At 46.7% G+C, this 24695-nt stretch overlaps 1 protein-coding gene across 6 annotated transcripts in view; it reads left to right on the top strand.

Annotated features, from left to right (window-relative positions):
* The window catches only part of ALS2CL (ALS2 C-terminal like), a 179088-nt gene that overhangs the window by 79201 nt on the left and 75192 nt on the right, over positions 1 to 24695 (top strand). For 5 of the 6 annotated variants that reach the window (XM_073551141.1, XM_073551144.1, XM_073551142.1 and 2 more), the window contains exons 5-7: positions 1327 to 1392; positions 5202 to 5364; positions 7311 to 7430. In XM_073551141.1, coding sequence (XP_073407242.1) covers positions 1327 to 1392; positions 5202 to 5364; positions 7311 to 7430 — 349 coding nt within the window. The remainder of the gene's footprint in view (positions 1 to 1326; positions 1393 to 5201; positions 5365 to 7310; positions 7431 to 24695) is intronic. The other variant, XM_073551146.1, reaches the window with a different exon arrangement.

Genomic DNA, 24695 nt, shown 5'->3' with positions numbered 1-24695 from the left:
GGCTCAGCAGTCAGTATCACACAGGAGAGGATTAGATACACAGCTCAGCAGTCAGTATCACACAGGAGAGGATTAGATACACGGCTCAGCAGTCAGTATCACACAGGAGAGGATTAGATACACAGCTCTGCAGTCAGTATCACACAGCAGAGGATTAGATACACGGCTCAGCAGTGAGTATCACAGAGGAGAGGATTAGATACACGGCTCAGCAGACAGTATCACACAGGAGAGGATTAGATACACGGCTCAGCAGTCAGTATCACACAGGAGAGGATTAGATACACAGCTCAGCAGTCAGTATCACACAGGAGAGGATTAGATACACGGCTCAGCAGTCAGTATCACACAGGATAGGATTAGATACACAGCTCTGCAGTCAGTATCACACAGCAGAGGATTAGATACACGGCTCAGCAGTGAGTATCACACAGGAGAGGATTAGATACACGGCTCAGCAGACAGTATCACACAGGAGAGGATTAGATACACGGCTCAGCAGCCAGTATCACACAGGAGAGGATTAGATACACAGCTCAGCAGTCAGTATCACACAGGAGAGGATTAGATACACAGCTCAGCAGTCAGTATTACACAGGAAAGGATTAGATACACGGCTCAGCAGTCAGTATCACACAGGATAGGATTAGATACACAGCTCAGCAGACAGTATCACACAGGATAGGATTAGATACACGGCTCAGCAGTCAGTATCACACAGGAGAGGATTAGATACACAGCTCAGCAGTCAGTATTACACAGGAAAGGATTAGATACACGGCTCAGCAGTCAGTATCACACAATATAGGATTAGATACACGGCTCAGCAGTCAGTATCACACAGGAAAGGATTAGATACAGTGTCTGGATTCGCTCTTTCGCCCTCCTCCCTATATATAGCGCTGCTGACTCGGGCGCTCGCTGCAGATGGCTCGGCCATGACAGCGCGGGATCACATGATGACTGTCATCAGCTGCTGAATCCGGAGACCGCAGGTCATTCTGGGCAGAATACCATCATGAGTGAATAGTCCTTATACATAGGATAAAGTGACATGTTTGTATTATCTAACACCGTTGAGGGTTTGTTACAATGTCTATAGGTCTAGATCATCCTCTGGGAATATCCTGGACTCTAGACTGATACATTGTAACAAACCATCAGCAGTGCGATTTGTGCAGGCAGAGGTTCTGACAATGGTGCGGAATGGAATCGCTCTATAGAAGGATGCAGGGACCTCCAGTCTCGTCACCACCGCACCACAGAGTATTTCAGGCGGACAGGATTTCCAGCCCGCGGGTATAACCTCCTCTTTCTTTCCTGCAGATACGTTGCTGCTTTTACAGATTTTCTGGTGATGAAAGGATTTGAAAAATCGGCCAAACAAGCGAGGTAAGAAAAGGGTCAGAGACAGAGGACGCCCGCTGCTCAAAATGAAAGAATTTCCCAGTAAATATGGACCATGAGCCTGGGAACGATGGGGAACGATCTCTGCTGCTCCTCAGTGCCCATCGGCCTCTCGGCGGCTGCTCTCAGTGGTGTTCTTCTTGGGATGTCAGGTTATGTGACGTCTTGCAGGTCTGCAGTTGTGCCATACTCCTCCCATGTTTGGATGATGGATTGATCAGCGCTCCGGGAGATGTTCAGGGCTTGAGCTGTTTTTTATAACCTAACCCAGGTTTACTCGTCCTCAATGGGAGCTGGGCAGAGTGACGATGATGGAGCCTGGGTGCGCAGGTGGCATCCGGCACCCATTCTCTGCCCGATCTCCGCACCGTTCCCACACAGGACGTTTCCCACTTCTTTCTCTCTGGTTTTCCATGTAGGACTGGTGGAAGAGCTGCAAGGCTGCAGCCCCCTATGTAAAGCTGCGAGGCTGCGGCCCCCTATGTAAAGCTGCGAGGCTGCGGCCCCCTATGTAAAGCTGCGAGGCTGCGGCCCCCTATGTAAAGCTGCGGCCCCCTATGTAAAGCTGCGAGGCTGCGGCCCCCTATGTAAAGCTGCGAGGCTGCGGCCCCCTATGTAAAGCTGCGAGGCTGCGGCCCCCTATGTAAAGCTGTGAGGCTGCGGCCCCCTATGTAAAGCTGCGAGGCTGCGGCCCCCTATGTAAAGCTGCGAGGCTGCGGCCCCCTATGTAAAGCTGCGAGGCTGCGGCCCCCTATGTAAAGCAGCGAGGCTGCGGCCCCCTATGTAAAGCTGCGAGGCTGCGGTCCCCTATGTAAAGCTGCGAGGCTGCGGTCCCCTATGTAAAGCTGCGAGGCTGCGGCCCCCTATGTAAAGCTGCGAGGCTGCGGCCCCCTATGTAAAGCTGCGAGGCTGCGGCCCCCTATGTAAAGCTGCGAGGCTGCGGCCCCCTATGTAAAGCTGCGAGGCTGCGGCCCCCTATGTAAAGCTGCGAGGCTGCGGCCCCCTATGTAAAGCTGCGAGGCTGCGGCCCCCTATGTAAAGCTGCGAGGCTGCGGCCCCCTATGTAAAGATGCGAGGCTGCGGTCCCCTATGTAAAGCTGCGAGGCTGCGGCCCCCTATTTAAAGCTGCGAGGCTGCGGCCCCCTATGTAAAGCTGCGAGGCTGTGGCCCCCTATGTAAAGCTGCGAGTCTGCGGCCCCCTATGTAAAGATGCGAGGCTGCGGCCCCCTATGTAAAGATGCGAGGCTGCGGCCCCCTATGTAAAGCTGCGAGGCTGCGGCCCCCTATGTAAAGCTGCGAGGCTGCGGATCCCTATGTAAAGCTGCGAGGCTGCGGCCCCCTATGTAAAGCTGCGAGGCTGCGGCCCACTATGTAAAGCTGCGGCCCCCTATGTAAAGCTGCGGCCCCCTATATAAAGCTGGGTGGCTGCGGCCCCCTATGTAAAGTTGGGTGGCTGCGGCCCCCTATGTAAAGCTGGGTGGCTGCGGCCCCCTGTGTAAAGCTGCGAGGCTGAGGCCCCCTATGTAAAGCTGCGAGGCTGCGGCCCCCTATGTAAAGCTGCGAGGCTGCGGCCCCCTATGTAAAGCTGCGAGGCTGCGGCCCCCTATGTAAAGCTGCGAGGCTGCGGCCCCCTATGTAAAGCTGTGAGGCTGCGGCCCCCTATGTAAAGCTGCGAGGCTGCGGCCCCCTATGTAAAGCTTCGAGGCTGCGGCCCCCTATGTAAAGCTGCGAGGCTGCGGCCCCCTATGTAAAGCTGCGAGGCTGCGGCCCACTATGTAAAGCTGCGGCCCCCTATGTAAAGCTGCGGCCCCCTATATAAAGCTGGGTGGCTGCGGCCCCCTATGTAAAGTTGGGTGGCTGCGGCCCCCTATGTAAAGCTGGGTGGCTGCGGCCCCCTGTGTAAAGCTGCGGCCCCCTATATAAAGCTGGGTGGCTGCGGCCCCCTATGTAAAGTTGGGTGGCTGCGGCCCCCTATGTAAAGCTGGGTGGCTGCGGCCCCCTGTGTAAAGCTGCGAGGCTGCGGCCCCCTATGTAAAGCTGCGAGGCTGCGGCCCCCTATGTAAAGCTGCGAGGCTGCGGCCCCCTATGTAAAGCTGCGAGGCTGCGGCCCCCTATGTAAAGCTGCGAGGCTGCGGCCCCCTATGTAAAGCTGCGAGGCTGCGGCCCCCTATGTAAAGCTGCGAGGCTGCGGCCCCCTATGTAAAGCTGCGAGGCTGCGGCCCCCTATGTAAAGCAGCGAGGCTGCGGCCCCCTATGTAAAGCTGCGAGGCTGCGGCCCCCTATGTAAACCTGCGAGGCTGCGGCCCCCTATGTAAAGCTGCGAGGCTGCGGCCCCCTATGTAAAGCTGCGAGGCTGCGGCCCCCTATGTAAAGCTGCGAGGCTGCGGCCCCCTATGTAAAGCTGCGAGGCTGCGGCCCCCTATGTAAAGCTGCGAGGCTGCGGTCCCCTATGTAAAGCTGCGAGGCTGCGGCCCCCTATGTAAATCTGCGAGGCTGCGGCCCCCTATGTAAATCTGCGAGGCTGCGACCCCCTATGTAAAGCTGCGAGGCTGCGGCCCCCTATGTAAAGCTGCGAGGCTGCGGCCCCCTATGTAAAGCTGCAAGGCTGCGGCCCCCTATGTAAAGCTGCGAGGCTGCGGCCCCCTATGTAAAGCTGCGAGGCTGCAGCCCCCTATGTAAAGCTGCGAGGCTGCGGTCCCCTATGTAAAGCTGCGAGGCTGCGGCCCCCTGTGTAAATCTGCGAGGCTGCGGCCCCCTGTGTAAAGCTGCGAGGCTGCGGCCCCCTATGTAAAGCTGCGAGGCTGCGGCCCCCTATGTAAAGCTGGGAGGCTGCGGCCCCCTATGTAAAGCTGCGAGGCTGCGGCCCCCTATGTAAAGCTGCGAGGCTGCGGCCCCCTATGTAAAGCTGCGAGGCTGCGGCCCCCTATGTAAAGCTGCGAGGCTGCGGTCCCCTATGTAAAGCTGCGAGGCTGCGGCCCCCTATTTAAAGCTGCGAGGCTGCGGCCCCCTATGTAAAGCTGCGAAGCTGTGGCCCCCTATGTAAAGCTGCGAGGCTGCGGCCCCCTATGTAAAGATGCGAGGCTGCGGCCCCCTATGTAAAGCTGCGAGGCTGCGGCCCCCTATGTAAAGCTGCGAGGCTGCGGCCCCCTATGTAAAGCTGCGAGGCTGCGGACCCCTATGTAAAGCTGCGAGGCTGCGGCCCCCTATGTAAAGCTGCGAGGCTGCGGCCCACTATGTAAAGCTGCGGCCCCCTATATAAAGCTGGGTGGCTGCGGCCCCCTATGTAAAGCTGGGTGGCTGCGGCCCCCTATGTAAAGCTGGGTGGCTGCGGCCCCCTATGTAAAGCTGGGTGGCTGCGGCCCCCTGTGTAAAGCTGCGAGGCTGCGGCCCCCTGTGTAAAGCTGCGAGGCTGCGGCCCCCTATGCAAAGCTGCGAGGCTGCGGCCCCCTATGTAAAGCTGCGAGGCTGCGGCCCCCTATGTAAAGCTGCGAGGCTGCGGCCCCCTATGTAAAGCTGCGAGGCTGCGGCCCCCTATGTAAAGCTGCGAGGCTGCGGCCCACTATGTAAAGCTGCGAGGCTGCGGCCCCCTATGTAAAGCTGCGAGGCTGCGGCCCCCTATGTAAAGCTGCGAGGCTGCGGCCCCCTATGTAAAGCTGCGAGGCTGCGGCCCCCTATGTAAAGCTGCGAGGCTGCGGCCCCCTATGTAAAGCTGCGGCCCCCTATGTAAAGCTGCAGTTTCCTGGTGACCCCGTTTTTCACAATGTGACATAATAGAACTTTTCTGTTTCCTGCAGCAGCTACTGGAAGGGGAATAAGAAGCTCCTCCTGCAGCTGATCGGGGAGCAGTCGGAGACCCCCGTCCACCTGATGCTGCAGAGGGTCTGCATCCAGCCATTCACAAATCACCTGCAGCAATACTCACTACTGCTGTCCCGGCTAAACGGAGCATTCTTAAAGGTACAGCACCTTATGTAGCTGAGTTACATCAAATCCTCTCTTCCAATCACATCCAGAGCTGCTAAATCCTCAACTCCATTCACATCCAGAGCTGCCAAATCCTCTACTCTAATCACGTCCAGAGCTGCTAAATCCTCAACTCCATTCACATCCAGAGCTGCCAAATCCTTTACTCCAATCACGTCCAGAGCTGCTAAATCCTCAACTCCATTCACATCCAGAGCTGCCAAATCCTCTACTCCAATCACGTCCAGAGCTGCTAAATCCTCAACTCCATTCACATCCAGAGCTGCCAAATCCTCTACTCCAGTCACATCCAGAGCTGCCAAATCCTCTCTTCCAATCATATCCAGAGCTGCCACATCATCTACTCCAATCACATCCAGAGATGCTAACTCCTCTACTCCAATCACATCCAGAGCTGCCACATCCTCTACTCCAATCACATCCCGAGCTGCCACATCCTCTACTCCAATCACATCCCGAGCTGCCACATCCTCTACTCCAATCACATTCAGAGCTGCCAAATCCTTTACTCCAATCACATCCAGAGCTGCTAACTCCTCTACTCCAATCACATCCAGAGCTGCTAAATCCCCTACTCCAATCACATCCAGAGCTGCATTCACTAGGTATCAAATATGCTGTTAGCTCTCAGGCTGCTGGATGTCACGTCTTCCCCTCACAGATATGCTGTAACTCTGATATTGTATCTTATACTCTTGTCACACCCAAAGCTGCAATCACAACTTTGTTAATGCCGTGTTAGTGCTGAGCTACCAAGTTCCAGAATCTGCCTGAGCTACAGAATCCCTTGTACTCTAGTCACTCCCAAACCTTACTGCCTGTCTCACATCCGCCTTCTGCGCCTGCAGAATGTAGGATTGTGTTTGCAGCTCTGGATGTCACCAGAGGGCATGTAAGGCCTCTTTCACACTTCAGTTTTTTGTATCAGTTATAATCCGCCAAATGTTCTCAACTGATGTGAACGGATGGCACAGGATCCGTTTTCAGACGGATCCTGAAAATGAAGAAATTTAAAGGGAGGGAGAGGGAGAGGGAGAGGGAGAGGGAGAGGGAGAGGGAGAGGGAGAGGGAGAATTTTTTTTTGTCCGGCACCCAGAAAGAAATTCGGGTTAAATCAGTGTTTGCAGGATCCGCCAGAGAAAAAAACGTTACAAGCTCCGTTTTGAAATTTTTGAGGATGGTGACGGACAGCAACTTTTGGCGGATCCTCACAAAAAACGGATGCAACGGACGGCAATCCGTCACAATCCGCCATTAATGCAAGTCAATGGGGAAAAAAAAAGGATCCTCAAAAAAAAATTGAAGATCCGTTTTTTTTTCAAAACCTGGCGGATTGTGACTGATTGTAAAAAACGGAAGTGTGAAAGAGGCCTAAGATAATGCAGACACAATAACGGGCAGTGGGGCGCTTGTAGTCTGATCATCAACAGGAAATCAGCAGAGTTATGAATGCTGCTCTGGGTGTGAGTGTAGAAGTCACCAGAGAGACTGAGCCGGAAGGGAGCAACAGAGCTGGGATTCCTGCAGCCTGACACATCACTGGAAATGCCTTGTGCCTGCAGCTCTGGATGTGAGTAGAGTATAAGGCAGTTTGCCGGTCATGATCCTTTCTGTGGTTTCCCTCTGCAGTTTATATCAGTGCTGGGGAACGATCCTTTATCAGGCAAGAAATAAAAAAAGGGAAGCGAGAAAGCGGCAGAGAGCGGCCCCGCGCGGATGATGGCAGGGAGTGAGGACTAGAATGCTGATATAAGGTCACAGCCCGCACCCGGTCAGTCCCAAATCCTGAAACACAGAACCAGAGACCCATCAGTAGCAGGAAATGCGGGGGGAGGACAGCTCCCCCTGCAGGCCATTCCTAGTGCAGCATGTCACATCACCGTACACCGGCCTCTTATCATCTGGTTTCTCTCGTACAGAAGAAGACTCTCGTAGACTCCATCGCTGCATTTGGGAGATTACAGACATTTATCAGACAAGCGCTGGACGAAACCTCACAGACAAAAGTGTTATGGAGCTCTGTGTCCAGCAAACTGGTGGTAGGTGGCAGAGCGCCAACGTGTAAACTGTATGTGTGTACTGTGTGTGGTATGTGTGTATAGTGTGTATAATCTGTATGTGTGTATAGTGTGTGCGGTATGTGTGTATACTGTGTGTGGTATGTGTGTATAGTGTGTGCGATATGTGTGTATAGTGTGTACTGTGTGTATAATCCGTATGTGTCTATAGTGTGTGCGGTATGTGTGTATAGTGTGTGCGGTATGTGTGTACTGTGTGTATAATCTGTATGTGTGTACTGTGTGTGCGGTATGTGTGTACTGTGTGTATAATCTATATGTGTGTACTGTGTGTGCGGTATGTGTGTACTGTGTGTATAATCTGTATGTGTGTATAGTGTGTGTGGTATGTGTGTACTGTGTGTGCGGTATGTGTGTACTGTGTGTATAATCTGTATGTGTGTATAGTGTGTGTGGTATGTGTGTACTGTGTGTGTACTGTGTGTATAATCTGTATGTGTGTATAGTGTGTGCGGTATGTGTGTATACTGTGTGTGGTATGTGTGTATAGTGTGTGCGATATGTGTGTATAGTGTGTACTGTGTGTATAATCTGTATGTGTCTATAGTGTGTGCGGTATGTGTGTATAGTGTGTGCGGTATGTGTGTACTGTGTGTATAATCTGTATGTGTGTACTGTGAGTGCGGTATGTGTGTACTGTGTGTATAATCTATATGTGTGTACTGTGTGTGCGGTATGTGTGTACTGTGTGTATAATCTGTATGTGTGTATAGTGTGTGTGGTATGTGTGTACTGTGTGTGCGGTATGTGTGTACTGTGTGTATAATCTGTATGTGTGTATAGTGTGTGTGGTATGTGTGTACTGTGTGTGCGGTATGTGTGTACTGTGTGTATAATCTATATGTGTGTACTGTGTGTGCGGTATGTGTGTACTGTGTGTATAATCTGTATGTGTGTATAGTGTGTGTGGTATGTGTGTACTGTGTGTGCGGTATGTGTGTACTGTGTGTATAATCTGTATGTGTGTATAGTGTGTGTGGTATGTGTGTACTGTGTGTGCGGTATGTGTGTACTGTGTGTATAATCTATATGTGTGTACTGTGTGTGCGGTATGTGTGTACTGTGTGTATAATCTGTATGTGTGTACTGTGTGTGCGGTATGTGTGTACTGTGTGTATAATCTGTATGTGTATAGTGTGTGTGGTATGTGTGTACTGTGTGTGCGGTATGTGTGTACTGTGTGTATAATCTGTATGTGTGTATAGTGTGTGTGGTATGTGTGTACTGTGTGTGCGGTATGTGTGTACTGTGTGTGCGGTATGTGTGTACTGTGTGTATAAGCGGTATGTGTGTATAGTGTGTGCGGTATGTGTGTACTGTGTGTATAATCTGTATGTGTGTATAGTGTGTGCGGTATGTGTGTACTGTGTGTACTGTGTGTGCGGTATGTGTGTACTGTGTGTATAATCTGTATGTGTGTATAGTGTGTGCGGTATGTGTGTATAGTGTGTGCGGTATGTGTGTACTGTGTGTATAATCTGTATGTGTGTATAGTGTGTGCGGTATGTGTGTACGGTATGTGTGTACTGTGTGTATAATCTGTATGTGTGTATAGTGTATGTGGTATGTGTGTACTGTGTGTGCGGTATGTGTGTACTGTGTGTATAATCTGTATGTGTGTATAGTGTGTGCGGTATGTGTGTATAGTGTGTGCGGTATGTGTGTATAGTGTGTGTGGTATGTGTGTACTGTGTGTGCGGTATGTGTGTACTGTGTGTGCGGTATGTGTGTACTGTGTGTATAATCTGTATGTGTGTATAGTGTGTGCGGTATGTGTGTACTGTGTGTATAATCTGTATGTGTGTATAGTGTGTGCGGTATGTGTGTATAGTGTGTGCGGTATGTGTGTACTGTGTGTATAATCTGTATGTGTGTATAGTGTGTGCGGTATGTGTGTATAGTGTGTGCGGTATGTGTGTACAGTGTGTGCGGTGTGTACTGTGTGTATAATCTGTATGTGTGTATAGTGTGTGCGGTATGTGTGTATAGTGTGTGCGGTATGTGTGTACTGTGTGTATAATCTGTATGTGTGTATAGTGTGTGCGGTATGTGTGTATAGTGTGTGCGGTATGTGTGTACTGTGTGTGCGGTGTGTACTGTGTGTATAATCTGTATGTGTGTACAGTGTGTGCGGTATGTGTGTACTGTGTGTGCGGTATGTGTGTACTGTGTGTATAATCTGTATGTGTGTATAGTGTGTGCGGTATGTGTGTACTGTGTGTATAATCTGTATGTGTGTATAGTGTGTGCGGTATGTGTGTACTGTGTGTGCGGTATGTGTGTACTGTGTGTGCGGTATGTGTGTATAATCTGTATGTGTGTACTGTGTGTGCAGTATGTGTGTATAGTGTGTGTATAATCTGTATGTGTGTATAGTGTGTGCAGTATGTGTGTATAGTGTGTGTATAATCTGTATGTGTGTATAGTGTGTGCGGTATGTGTGTACTGTGTGTATAATCTGTATGTGTGCATAGTGTGTGCGGTATGTGTGTATAGTGTGTATAATCTGTATGTGTGTATAGTGTGTGCAGTATGTGTGTACTGTGTGTATAATCTGTATGTGTGCATAGTGTGTGCGGTATGTGTGTATAATCTGTATGTGTGCATAGTGTGTGCAGTATGTGTGTGTATATAATCTGTATGTGTGTATAGTGTGTGCGGTATGTGTGTAGTGTGTGCGGTGTGTGTACTGTGTGTGCGCTATGTGTGTATAGTGTGTGCGGTATGTGTGTATTGTGTGTGTGGTATGTGTGTACTGTGTGTGGTATGTGTGTATAGTGTGTGTGGTATGTGTGTACTGTGTGTGCGGTATGTGTGTACTGTGTGTATAATCTATATGTGTGTATAGTGTGTGCGGTATGTGTGTATAATCTGTATGTGTGTATAGTGTGTGCGGTATGTGTGTACTGTGTGTATAATCTATATGTGTGTATAGTGTGTGCGGTATGTGTGTACTGTGTGTATAATCTGTATGTGTGTATAGTGTGTGCGGTATGTGTGTATAATCTGTGTGTATAGTGTGTGCGGTATGTGTGTACTGTGTGTATAATCTATATGTGTGTATAGTGTGTGTGGTATGTGTGTACTGTGTGTGCGGTATGTGTGTACTGTGTGTATAATCTGTATGTGTGTATAGTGTGTGTGGTATGTGTGTACTGTGTGTGCGGTATGTGTGTACTGTGTGTGCGGTATGTGTGTACTGTGTGTATAATCTGTATGTGTGTATAGTGTGTGTGGTATGTGTGTACTGTGTGTGCGGTATGTGTGTACTGTGTGTGCGGTATGTGTGTACTGTGTGTATAATCTGTGTGTATAGTGTGTGCGGTATGTGTGTATAGTGTGTGCGGTATGTGTGTACTGTGTGTATAATCTGTATGTGTGTATAGTGTGTGCGGTATGTGTGTACGGTATGTGTGTACTGTGTGTATAATCTGTATGTGTGTATAGTGTATGTGGTATGTGTGTACTGTGTGTGCGGTATGTGTGTACTGTGTGTATAATCTGTATGTGTGTATAGTGTGTGCGGTATGTGTGTATAGTGTGTGCGGTATGTGTGTATAGTGTGTGCGGTATGTGTGTATAGTGTGTGTGGTATGTGTGTACTGTGTGTGCGGTATGTGTGTACTGTGTGTGCGGTATGTGTGTACTGTGTGTATAATCTGTATGTGTGTATAGTGTGTGCGGTATGTGTGTATAGTGTGTGCGGTATGTGTGTACTGTGTGTATAATCTGTATGTGTGTATAGTGTGTGCGGTATGTGTGTATAGTGTGTGCGGTATGTGTGTACAGTGTGTGCGGTATGTGTGTACTGTGTGTGCGGTGTGTACTGTGTGTATAATCTGTATGTGTGTACAGTGTGTGCGGTATGTGTGTACTGTGTGTGCGGTATGTGTGTACTGTGTGTATAATCTGTATGTGTGTATAGTGTGTGCGGTATGTGTGTACTGTGTGTATAATCTGTATGTGTGTATAGTGTGTGCGGTATGTGTGTACTGTGTGTATAATCTGTATGTGTGTATAGTGTGTGCGGTATGTGTGTACTGTGTGTGCGGTATGTGTGTACTGTGTGTGCGGTATGTGTGTATAGTGTGTATAATCTGTATGTGTGTACTGTGTGTGCAGTATGTGTGTATAGTGTGTGTATAATCTGTATGTGTGTATAGTGTGTGCAGTATGTGTGTATAGTGTGTGTATAATCTGTATGTGTGTATAGTGTGTGCGGTATGTGTGTACTGTGTGTATAATCTGTATGTGTGCATAGTGTGTGCGGTATGTGTGTATAGTGTGTATAATCTGTATGTGTGTATAGTGTGTGCAGTATGTGTGTACTGTGTGTATAATCTGTATGTGTGCATAGTGTGTGCGGTATGTGTGTATAATCTGTATGTGTGCATAGTGTGTGCAGTATGTGTGTATATAATCTGTATGTGTGTATAGTGTGTGCGGTATGTGTGTATAGTGTGTGCGGTATGTGTGTACTGTGTGTGCGCTATGTGTGTATAGTGTGTGCGGTATGTGTGTATTGTGTGTGTGGTATGTGTGTACTGTGTGTGGTATGTGTGTATAGTGTGTGTGGTATGTGTGTACTGTGTGTGCGGTATGTGTGTATAATCTATATGTGTGTATAGTGTGTGCGGTATGTGTGTATAATCTATATGTGTGTATAGTGTGTGCGGTATGTGTGTACTGTGTGTATAATCTATATGTGTGTATAGTGTGTGCGGTATGTGTGTACTGTGTGTATAATCTGTATGTGTGTATAGTGTGTGCGGTATGTGTGTATAATCTGTATGTGTGTATAGTGTGTGCGGTATGTGTGTACTGTGTGTATAATCTGTATGTGTGTATAGTGTGTGCGGTATGTGTGTACTGTGTGTATAATCTGTATGTGTGTATAGTGTGTGCGGTATGTGTGTACTGTGTGTATAATCTATATGTGTGTAGTGTGCGGTATGTGTGTATAATCTGTATGTGTGTATAGTGTGTGCGGTATGTGTGTACTGTGTGTGCGGTATGTGTGTACTGTGTGTATAATCTGTATGTGTGTATAGTGTGTGCGGTATGTGTGTACTGTGTGTATAATCTGTATGTGTGTATAGTGTGTGCGGTATGTGTGTACTGTGTGTGCGGTATGTGTGTACTGTGTGTATAATCTGTATGTGTGTATAGTGTGTGCGGTATGTGTGTACTGTGTGTGCGGTATGTGTGTGCGGTATGTGTGTATAGTGTGTGTATAATCTGTATGTGTGTATAGTGTGTGCAGTATGTGTGTATAGTGTGTGTATAATCTGTATGTGTGTATAGTGTGTGCGGTATGTGTGTACTGTGTGTATAATCTGTATGTGTGCATAGTGTGTGCGGTATGTGTGTATAGTGTGTATAATCTGTATGTGTGTATAGTGTGTGCGGTATGTGTGTACTGTGTGTATAATCTGTATGTGTGCATAGTGTGTGCGGTATGTGTGTATAGTGTGTATAATCTGTATGTGTGCATAGTGTGTGCGGTATGTGTGTATATTGTGTGCGGTATGTGTGTACTGTGTGTGCGCTATGTGTGTATAGTGTGTGCGGTATGTGTGTATTGTGTGTGTGGTATGTGTGTACTGTGTGTGGTATGTGTGTATAGTGTGTGTGGTATGTGTGTACTGTGTGTGCGGTATGTGTGTACTATGTGTATAATCTATATGTGTGTATAGTGTGTGCGGTATGTGTGTATAATCTGTATGTGTGTATAGTGTGTGCGGTATGTGTGTACTGTGTGTGTGCGGTATGTGTGTATAATCTGTATGTGTGTATAGTGTGTGCGGTATGTGTGTACTGTGTGTATAATCTGTATGTGTATAGTGTGTGCGGTATGTGTGTACTGTGTGTATAATCTGTATGTGTGTATAGTGTGTGCGGTATGTGTGTACTGTGTGTATAATCTATATGTGTGTATAGTGTGTGCGGTATGTGTGTACTGTGTGTATAATCTATATGTGTGTATAGTGTGCGCGGTATGTGTGTACTGTGTGTATAATCTGTATGTGTGTATAGACTGCAGAGACCTGTGTGCCATAAGCAGTGCCATCCCGCCTCCCACCAATCCCGTAATAACAAAACACCGACAAGCATGGATGGGTTGAACAGGTCGGTCACAGTTTATTAATAAGCAGAGTGAGGCAAGTACAATTCGCAACAGACTCACAGCTGTAGGCCCGCGACCGCTGGGCACGTCGGCTGATGAGAGGTTACGAACCTTGCCCCCCTCTACACTACCGCCACGGAGGATCATGTGTATGACCTACACAGGACTCCGACCCCCACACAACATCATTAAGGCCTGTTCAACCCCGTCCTGCAAGATTAATAAGAACATATCTAGCCCGATATCTGTTAGATGAACGCCGTCCGGTCTCAGGAGGGGTGAGATGTTTTCTTCCAGATTGTGGTGGTGAACCACGATGCCGAAGTTCTCTTTGACAAACTTTGCCATTTTCGAGTTTATCCTTCTCCTTGACTTGTCAATGGCTTTAGGGTCTTTAGCTCCGTGCCAGACTGTTCGTGATATTATATCAGACCACACCACCACCATATCTGGTATAAGACAAACAGCCCTCTTTATGTCGGTTTTCATTGTCGTGAAGAGCTCCGCTCCTGTTGTCTTGCACAAATCATTACCACCAGCATGTAACACCAATATCAGCGGCCCTTTAGCCGATTTAGAAATTTTAACCAACTCCGGGAAAATCTGCTCCCACTGGAGCCCTCGGATGCCTCTCCAGTTGACCTCTAGTTGTGGGAAGTAAAAATTCTTTCCACCGGGGCGTATCTCAGCTCTTTTGCACGCCCAATAAATAAAAGAATGTCCCAAAACCCAAACAGCGGGCTTATAATCTCCTGTAAGAAACAAGATGTGTTATAGCAGGTCTGGTCTTATGTATCTCGCAAAGCATGCGGATTTCCAACGACCCAATCTCTGTACTTCAGCTACACCGGCCCTAGCTGCTTCAGTGGCCGCTCCGATTCTAAAAGAATGCGTTCCGTTATCTTTGGAGTCTACACCGACAGCTTGTAGACATTTTTTAAAAATTGTGTGAAATTGATCTTTAGTAAGTGGGGACCAGTCGGTGTGTGAGAGGAAAAAACGACTTTCGTGTCTTATAACCGCGTAGTGTCTGACTATTTTAACAGGGCATATGGGGCCTTCTAGAGCCTTGACCAGGACCCACGACCCTCTACCGGTGGGATCGCATTTGGATTTCCGCACTCTAATGCGCAGAGCGTCGCTGCATATTACAAGATCCTCATTAATTAACCCGCCTATTAGTGCTGTTTTAGAATGCGGCACCAGTTCACTAATGCTCAGCGCCCCGAAGAATGCGATTGCAAACGCTGTAGATATTAGGGCAGATTCGTATTGAGACTTGCACACCGTTTCAGATTTTGTTATAATATCGTGCAACAGCCTTAAAGAAATGGGGCGACGACATTCCTGACTGGGTTGGAGCCTTCTCCAGCCTTTAACGGCTTGCTTTATAAAAAAATATTTAGTTACGTCGGCCCATCCCATTAGCTGAAAGAAAAAGGCTACTCCCGTTAAATTACGCTGCGCTAATGTACCCGACGCACCTCTACTCTTGAGCAGATTCAGGAGTTCTACCACCACGTCGCATCTCGTCCGAACACACGTATCAACTGGCCTCCCTTTTACTAGCGAGCACCACTCTTCCCATGCCTTACCATAGACCTGCCAGGTAGCCGGTGTCACTGAGGCTCGAATCAAGGGCATCAGTGATTGGCCACTGTGTCCCAGAGAGAGGGAGGACACAGTAGGCCCGTTGGTTCTGCGCTGGGAAGAAAGACTTTGAAGGCCTGCCAATCGGAAGACAACAGAGAGTTAACCATTTTATCATCCACAGTAGACGTCACTCTGGCTCGGCACCAGATGTTGTGTCTAAGGCATAATAGTGCAAGGTGGCGCAACAGCGCAAGAATCGGTGGTGATGAGGAAGACATACTGTTCAAGCATTTGGCGGTTCCCGGATTTTTGATTAGAAATCTGAGATTTACATTTTTTAGTTTATCACCCCATAGTTCGACTGATGTAACTATAGCAAACATCTCCCACAAGACAGGGTTGCAGCCCCAGTTGGCAGAGGTCCATATGTCCGGCCATCTGCTTTTGCACCATTGGTTGCGGTAGATTGCAACAAAACCATTTGTGAGATCTGCGCCCACCAGTAGACCTAGGGCGCTGTTTAGCGTTTCCTGAGACATGACACATGTATGTCCATTGTAGTTTTCCAAGAATGCATTCCACACGGACAAATCCGCTCTCATTGAGCGATTAATTCTGATTCTGTGGCCCGGCTGGGCGATGCCCTTTGTAGCTAATGATAACCTGCGTGAGAAAGCCCTGCCAACCGGCATTACCCGGCAAGCAAAGTTGAGTAGACCTAGTAAGGACTGCATCTGCTGGAGGGTGACTTTCTTTACAACGAGGAAACTTTTAACCATTTGGAGTGTTTTTTCGATTTTTATCCGCCGGTAAACGCAAAATCATTTCGTTTGTGTCTATTTCAATACCAAGGAAAGGGAGAACATTACACGGACCGAGCGTTTTCTCCGGCGATAGTGGGACACCGAAAAGCCTAGAAATAAATTTTAACTTTTGAAGAAGAACAGAGTTTAGATTCCTTGGGACCCACAAACAAAAAATCATCGAGGTAGTGGATTGTGGAATTGCTGCCTGTTTCGTGACGTATTGCCCAGTCTAAGAAGGTGCTGAAAAGTTCGAAATAGTGACAGGAAATGGAGCAGCCCATGGGCAGGCATATGTCAAAATAAAAAAGCTGGTTCACCTTACAACCCAACAAATGAAAGCATTCGGGGTGCACGGGTAATAGACGGAAAGCTGATTCTATATCGGTCTTTGCCAACAGGGCACCGGGCCCCGCTGCTCGCACAAGCTCAATTGCTCTGTCGAACGACGCGTAAGTTACCGACGAGTCTTCGGGGGGAATTGCGTCGTTGACCGAATCGCCTTTTGGGTAAGATAGATGGTGAATTAGCCGATATTTACCAGGTTCTTTTTTGGGCACAATACCTAAGGGCGAAATCCTGAAATTTTTAAATGGTAATGATTGAAATGGGCCCGCCATCCTGCCGAGTTCGACCTCTTTTATGATTTTTTGCTGTAAGACCTCCGGGAACTCCCGAGCTGATTTTAGATTCTTAGCTGATGTTGGTGCTTGGTTAAATTTAAAGGGGATGAAAAAACCGTACCTAAAACCGTCAGATAATTGCTGAGCAGCTTCTTTATTGGGGTAAAGGCTTAGCCAAGGGCCCATGGCGGCTACGCTCACCGGGGTTTTGCCTCGTAGAGTTTGCGTTTGTGAAGCGTGTACACCTTGATGCAGGGTGTCCGCCACCGCAGGTTGCGCAATGATGTCTATATCTGCATGCCGCCTGCAAGCGACAGTTTCCTTCATTGTATAACAAGCAGGCCCCAGGTCTCCGTACGACCACTGAGTTCTGGCCTGCGGCTGCTGACAAACTAGTGGCCGATGATGAAAAGGGAGGGTGTTTTTGTGTAAGCATTAATCGTAGCCATACATATGTGGCTTTTACTCCCCATCCTAGATCAGGTTGCAGGGCCAGCCGCCTGCGGAACTCCTCGTCATAGCACCTCCAAGCAACACCGCCATGAGACTTATAGGAGTTATATATCAAATCCTGGTATATAAATAACTCAGAGCAACGTTCTGGGTGTTTTTGACCCATAATACATCCTAGGACTGCGAAGGCCTGCAGCCAGTTGTTCATGGTATGCGCTATTTTACCTCTATTTCTATCGTATGACCATTCGCCAGTCCTCCTTTCCTTATCTACTGACTGCTGGTCTGCTGATAACAGAGACCATATGTCTACATAATCATTATTCCAAATTTTTTCTTTTGTATCTTGGTCTATGTGTGTACCTAGTGGACTAATTCCACAGAAAAAAGCATCTTTGTGTAAACTAGCTAATTGAGGTATATTCCTAGTAACGGTTTGACCACCCGGCTGGTGTAAGTGGTCAACTAACGCCCTGATGGCAGATACCAGGCTGTTTTCCACAGCGTCATGTGTATTATTAGATGTGTTGATTACGCCAAACTCACCACTGTTCCTCGCTGATCGAGAGTCTCCAGGAGATGGAGGTACCCCGACTCCGGCGGTGGCGATGTCCTGCTCATGACTGGTGACCTTTGACGACTCTGCGCTCCCAAGACCCGTTGAATGTTGCGGGACTTCCATCTCAGAAACGGAACCTGAAATGGGTTGATGTCATAGTTCTTCCCGGTTTGTGGACAATGGTGGAGCATGTGGCAGCCGATGACTGCTGTCTGCCCGTGGTGGATGATGGTGGAGCATGTGGCAGCCGATGACTGCTGTCTGCCCGTGGTGGATATGATGGTGGAGCATGTGGCAGCCGATGACTGCTGTCTGCCCGTGGTGGATATGATGGTGGAGCATGTGGCAGCCGATGACTGCTGTCTGCCCGTGGTGGATATGATGGTGGAGCATGTGGCAGCCGATGACTGCTGTCTGCCCGTGGTGGATATGATGGTGGAGCATGTGGCAGCCGATGACTGCTGTCTGCCCGTGGTGGATATGATGGTGGAGCATGTGGCAGCCGATGACTGCTGTCTGCCCGTGGTGGATATGATGGTGGAGCATGTGGCAGCCGATGACTGCTGTCTGCCCGTGGTGGATATGATGGTGGAGCATGTGGCAGCCGATGACTGCTGTCTGCCCGTGGTGGATATGATGGTGGAGCATGTGGCAGCCGATGACTGCTGTCTGCCCGTGGTGGATATGATGGTGGAGCATGTGGCAGCCGATGACTGCTGTCTGCCCGCGGTGGATCTGATGGCTGAGCGTGTCCCCGGACCAGTGGAGCTAAGCGGAACTCCTGCTTCTGTGAAAGAAGTGGGTCGATGTGATGGTTCTCAGCTTGTGGACAATGATGGAGCACGTGGCAGCCGATGGCTGGCGTGTGCCCGAGGCGGATATGTTGCCGATGATAGCGGCGCTCCGGCTCCAACGATGATCTGGCTGGAGGCCTCAAGTGGTGTTGAGGTGACCCTCCGGCTGGAAGTCTGGGATGGAGATCTCGTGTGCTGTCTTCTGGATGCCCAAGAACGCCTGCTGTGATCTTCGGATGCATCGGACCGTCCCGATGTAGAGGGTGAGCGCCATCTTGAGGAGCGTGACCTGTGGACTGCACCTTTGCCTGTAAAGGGAACAACGACAGACAAAGGGACAGCAAGAATGGCTGTAGGAATACCCTGAGGAGGGGGTTAAAGATCAGCGGCGTATGGAACTACGACCGCCAATTATATGTTGGCTTGGCGTATGTTTTGTTTTTTTGTTTTTTTTTTGCATCTACAAATCACCCTTTACAGCTTCCCCACCTGCAGGAACTGCTGCTCCTCCTGTTTCTGCTAGCACTGTGTCATTCTATAGTTTCACACCTCCCCCAGGAATGTGTGTGTAATCCCCCATCCCCCGCATACAGCCTGGTGTAATGGGGATCATGAAACCATGGTTGGCAATCTCTTTGTACCTTTAAACTATATACTAGCGTAAAAGTAATATCGTCTCCACAGAAATGGCGCTATATTATAGTATATACATAACTGTGCCCCATACGCTATACTGAGTTATCAAACATCAGCAATGCATTATGTAACATATCTGCAGGTCTGCCACACATATTTTACAAAAGTCTATGAATGTCTATTATATATACTGGCCGTGTCCCACAATTGGCCATGAATGATCCAGAAATATCTACATAATGGAATTTCAATATATCAGCCATGAATGCTACAGCAATATGTATATACCACTGTGTATTATACATAGTGTCTATAATATATGATAATAACATACCAAGATAGTAATAGATAGTAATATTGATATACACATATATATATAAACCCAGACCACTATATATGATAGTGAAAATACAAAATGTATATCTGCCCAGTAATATTTGTGATACATCTGCTATATATTACACAGCAGTGTCAGCCATAATAATCCAATATTTTATCTATGTTGTATAGGGGAAGTTATGTAAATATGTATCTATACAAGCGCCATGCACTGTAATGTGATATTTATATATACCCCTGAACTAAATTGCAGTATATACATATATGCCATGCATTATATTGAAGGATCACATACATTCACCATGCGCTACATTGCAATACAAATCTATAACTGCTATGCACTCTAATGCAGTATCTATAAATGACATGTGTGTGTGTATATATATATACATACACATATATATATACACACACACACTCTATCACCTACAGCCATGCCACAGGATGCCATGTGGGGGATAGAAATCCCTAAGGAGAAAGATCTCCCAGGACATAATGACAATATATATATATACACACACCATACATACACACATATACACACATACATATATACACACCATATACATACACACAGACTCAGACGCTGCACAGTGCATGGTAATCAGGGCTGGTAAATGAGCCTGTGACCTGATAGCAGGAATGTTATACTCCCTGAAGCAGCAGCCATATTTCCTGTTGTCTTCCTTTGTTCCTATATGTAGGATGATGAGGGGAGTCTGTAGATTTCTGTAATCTCTCTTTTCACTTGCATCTTCAGGAGGTGAGTTATCTTGCTTGCTGTCTGGAGTCCTGGGCAAAAGCTTCTAGGTATCAGCCGGGGAGGAAAGAGAGAGACCCCCACCCAGCATCTGAATTTAACCCCTGGGGGTATGGCCGGACGCCCCTTCCATTCACTTTCCATTGGTCCGTGAGGCGTCCTAATCACCTGGGGAGGGGGATTAGTGTGAGAGGAGGAGGCACTGCACAGAGTTTACTTATCATCAAATCCATTGGGGCTCTACAGTCAGAGGCACCATCCTTATTCAGTACAGTGCCTGCCAGTGTGTGCGGTATGTGTGTACTGTGTGTATAATCTGTATGTGTGTATAGTGTGTGCGGTATGTGTGTACTGTGTGTATAATCTGTATGTGTGTATAGTGTGTGCGGTATGTGTGTACTGTGTGTATAATCTATATGTGTGTATAGTGTGTGTGGTATGTGTGTACTGTGTGTATAATCTGTATGTGTGTATAGTGTGTGCGGTATGTGTGTACTGTGTGTATAATCTATATGTGTGTATAGTGTGTGGTATGTGTGTACTGTGTGTATAATCTGTATGTGTGTATAGTGTGTGCGGTATGTGTGTATAGTGTGCGCGGTATGTGTGTACTGTGTGTATAATCTGTATGTGTGTATACTGTGTGCGGTATGTGTGTATTGTGTGTGCGGTATGTGTGTACTGTGTGTATAATCTATATGTGTGTATAGTGTGTGCGATATGTGTGTATAGTGTGTGCGGTATGTGTGTATAGTGTGTATAATCTATATGTGTGTATAGTGTGTGCGGTATGTGTGTATAGTGTGTGCGGTATGTGTGTATAGTGTGTATAATCTATATGTGTGTATAGTGTGTGCGGTATGTGTGTATAGTGTGTGCGGTATGTGTGTATAGTGTGTATAATCTGTATGTGTGTATAGTGTGTGCGGTATGTGTGTACTGTGTGTATAATCTGTATGTGTGTATAGTGTGTGCGGTATGTGTGTACTGTGTGTATAATCTGTATGTGTGTATAGTGTGTGCGGTATGTGTGTACTGTGTGTATAATCTGTATGTGTGTATAGTGTGTGCGGTATGTGTGTATAGTGTGTGCGGTATGTGTGTACTGTGTGTATAATCTGTATGTGTGTATAGTGTGTGCGGTATGTGTGTACTGTGTGTATAATCTGTATGTGTGTATACTGTGTGCGGTATGTGTGTATTGTGTGTGCGGTATGTGTGTACTGTGTGTATAATCTGTATGTGTGTATACTGTGTGCGGTATGTGTGTATTGTGTGTGCGGTATGTGTGTACTGTGTGTATAATCTATATGTGTGTATAGTGTGTGCGGTATGTGTGTACTGTGTGTATAATCTGTATGTGTGTATACTGTGTGCGGTATGTGTGTATAGTGTGTGCGGTATGTGTGTACTGTGTGTATAATCTATATGTGTGTATAGTGTGTGCGGTATGTGTGTACTGTGTGTATAATCTGTATGTGTGTATAGTGTGTGCGGTATGTGTGTACTGTGTGTATAATCTGTATGTGTGTATACTGTGTGCGGTATGTGTGTACTGTGTGTATAATCTATATGTGTGTATAGTGTGTGCGGTATGTGTGTACTGTGTGTATAATCTGTATGTGTGTATAGTGTGTGCGGTATGTGTGTACTGTGTGTATAATCTGTATGTGTGTATAGTGTGTGCGGTATGTGTGTACTGTGTGTATAATCTATATGTGTGTATAGTGTGTGTGGTATGTGTGTACTGTGTGTATAATCTGTATGTGTGTATAGTGTGTGCGGTATGTGTGTACTGTGTGTATAATCTATATGTGTGTATAGTGTGTGGTATGTGTGTACTGTGTGTATAATCTGTATGTGTGTATAGTGTGTGCGGTATGTGTGTATAGTGTGCGCGGTATGTGTGTACTGTGTGTATAATCTGTATGTGTGTATACTGTGTGCGGTATGTGTGTATTGTGTGTGCGGTATGTGTGTACTGTGTGTATAATCTATATGTGTGTATAGTGTGTGCGATATGTGTGTATAGTGTGTGCGGTATGTGTGTATAGTGTGTATAATCTATATGTGTGTATAGTGTGTGCGGTATGTGTGTACTGTGTGTATAATCTGTATGTGTGTATAGTGTGTGCGGTATGTGTGTACTGTGTGTATAATCTGTATGTGTGTATAGTGTGTGCGGTATGTGTGTACTGTGTGTATAATCTATATGTGTGTATAGTGTGTGCGGTATGTGTGTACTGTGTGTATAATCTGTATGTGTGTATAGTGTGTGCGGTATGTGTGTACTGTGTGTATAATCTGTATGTGTGTATAGTGTGTGCGGTATGTGTGTACTGTGTGTATAATCTATATGTGTGTATAGTGTGTGTGGTATGTGTGTACTGTGTGTATAATCTGTATGTGTGTATAGTGTGTGCGGTATGTGTGTACTGTGTGTATAATCTATATGTGTGTATAGTGTGTGGTATGTGTGTACTGTGTGTATAATCTGTATGTGTGTATAGTGTGTGCGGTATGTGTGTATAGTGTGCGCGGTATGTGTGTACTGTGTGTATAATCTGTATGTGTGTATACTGTGTGCGGTATGTGTGTATTGTGTGTGCGGTATGTGTGTACTGTGTGTATAATCTATATGTGTGTATAGTGTGTGCGATATGTGTGTATAGTGTGTGCGGTATGTGTGTATAGTGTGTATAATCTATATGTGTGTATAGTGTGTGCGGTATGTGTGTATAGTGTGTGCGGTATGTGTGTATAGTGTGTATAATCTATATGTGTGTATAGTGTGTGGTATGTGTGTACTGTGTGTATAATCTGTATGTGTGTATAGTGTGTGCGGTATGTGTGTATAGTGTGCGCGGTATGTGTGTACTGTGTGTATAATCTGTATGTGTGTATACTGTGTGCGGTATGTGTGTATTGTGTGTGCGGTATGTGTGTACTGTGTGTATAATCTATATGTGTGTATAGTGTGTGCGATATGTGTGTATAGTGTGTGCGGTATGTGTGTATAGTGTGTATAATCTATATGTGTGTATAGTGTGTGCGGTATGTGTGTATAGTGTGTGCGGTATGTGTGTATAGTGTGTATAATCTATATGTGTGTATAGTGTGTGCGGTATGTGTGTATAGTGTGTGCGGTATGTGTGTATAGTGTGTATAATCTGTATGTGTGTATAGTGTCTGCGATATGTGTGTATAGTGTGTGCGGTATGTGTGTACTGTGTGTATAATCTGTATGTGTGTATAGTGTGTGCGGTATGTGTGTACTGTGTGTATAATCTGTATGTGTGTATAGTGTGTGCGGTATGTGTGTACTGTGTGTATAATCTGTATGTGTGTATAGTGTGTGCGGTATGTGTGTATAGTGTGTGCGGTATGTGTGTACTGTGTGTATAATCTGTATGTGTGTATAGTGTGTGCGGTATGTGTGTACTGTGTGTATAATCTGTATGTGTGTATACTGTGTGCGGTATGTGTGTATTGTGTGTGCGGTATGTGTGTACTGTGTGTATAATCTGTATGTGTGTATACTGTGTGCGGTATGTGTGTACTGTGTGTATAATCTATATGTGTGTATAGTGTGTGCGGTATGTGTGTACTGTGTGTATAATCTGTATGTGTGTATACTGTGTGCGGTATGTGTGTATAGTGTGTGCGGTATGTGTGTACTGTGTGTATAATCTATATGTGTGTATAGTGTGTGCGGTATGTGTGTACTGTGTGTATAATCTGTATGTGTGTATAGTGTGTGCGGTATGTGTGTACTGTGTGTATAATCTGTATGTGTGTATAGTGTGTGCGGTATGTGTGTACTGTGTGTATAATCTATATGTGTGTATAGTGTGTGGTATGTGTGTACTGTGTGTATAATCTGTATGTGTGTATAGTGTGTGCGGTATGTGTGTATAGTGTGCGCGGTATGTGTGTACTGTGTGTATAATCTGTATGTGTGTATACTGTGTGCGGTATGTGTGTATTGTGTGTGCGGTATGTGTGTACTGTGTGTATAATCTATATGTGTGTATAGTGTGTGCGATATGTGTGTATAGTGTGTGCGGTATGTGTGTATAGTGTGTATAATCTGTATGTGTGTATAGTGTCTGCGGTATGTGTGTATAGTGTGTGCGGTATGTGTGTATAGTGTGTATAATCTATATGTGTGTATAGTGTGTGCGATATGTGTGTATAGTGTGTGCGGTATGTGTGTATAGTGTGTATAATCTGTATGTGTGTATAGTGTCTGCGATATGTGTGTATAGTGTGTGCGGTATGTGTGTATAGTGTGTATAATCTATATGTGTGTATAGTGTGTGCGGTATGTGTGTATAGTGTGTGCGGTATGTGTGTATAGTGTGTATAATCTATATGTGTGTATAGTGTGTGCGGTATGTGTGTATAGTGTGTGCGGTATGTGTGTATAGTGTGTATAATCTGTATGTGTGTATAGTGTCTGCGATATGTGTGTATAGTGTGTGCGGTATGTGTGTACTGTGTGTATAATCTGTATGTGTGTATAGTGTGTGCGGTATG

Source organism: Dendrobates tinctorius, unplaced genomic scaffold (assembly GCF_039654945.1).
Source record: "Dendrobates tinctorius isolate UK_male_01 unplaced genomic scaffold, ASM3965494v1 ptg000173l, whole genome shotgun sequence".
Taxonomy (NCBI): Eukaryota; Metazoa; Chordata; class Amphibia; order Anura; family Dendrobatidae; genus Dendrobates; species Dendrobates tinctorius.
This window is presented reverse-complemented; position numbering and strand designations above follow the sequence as displayed.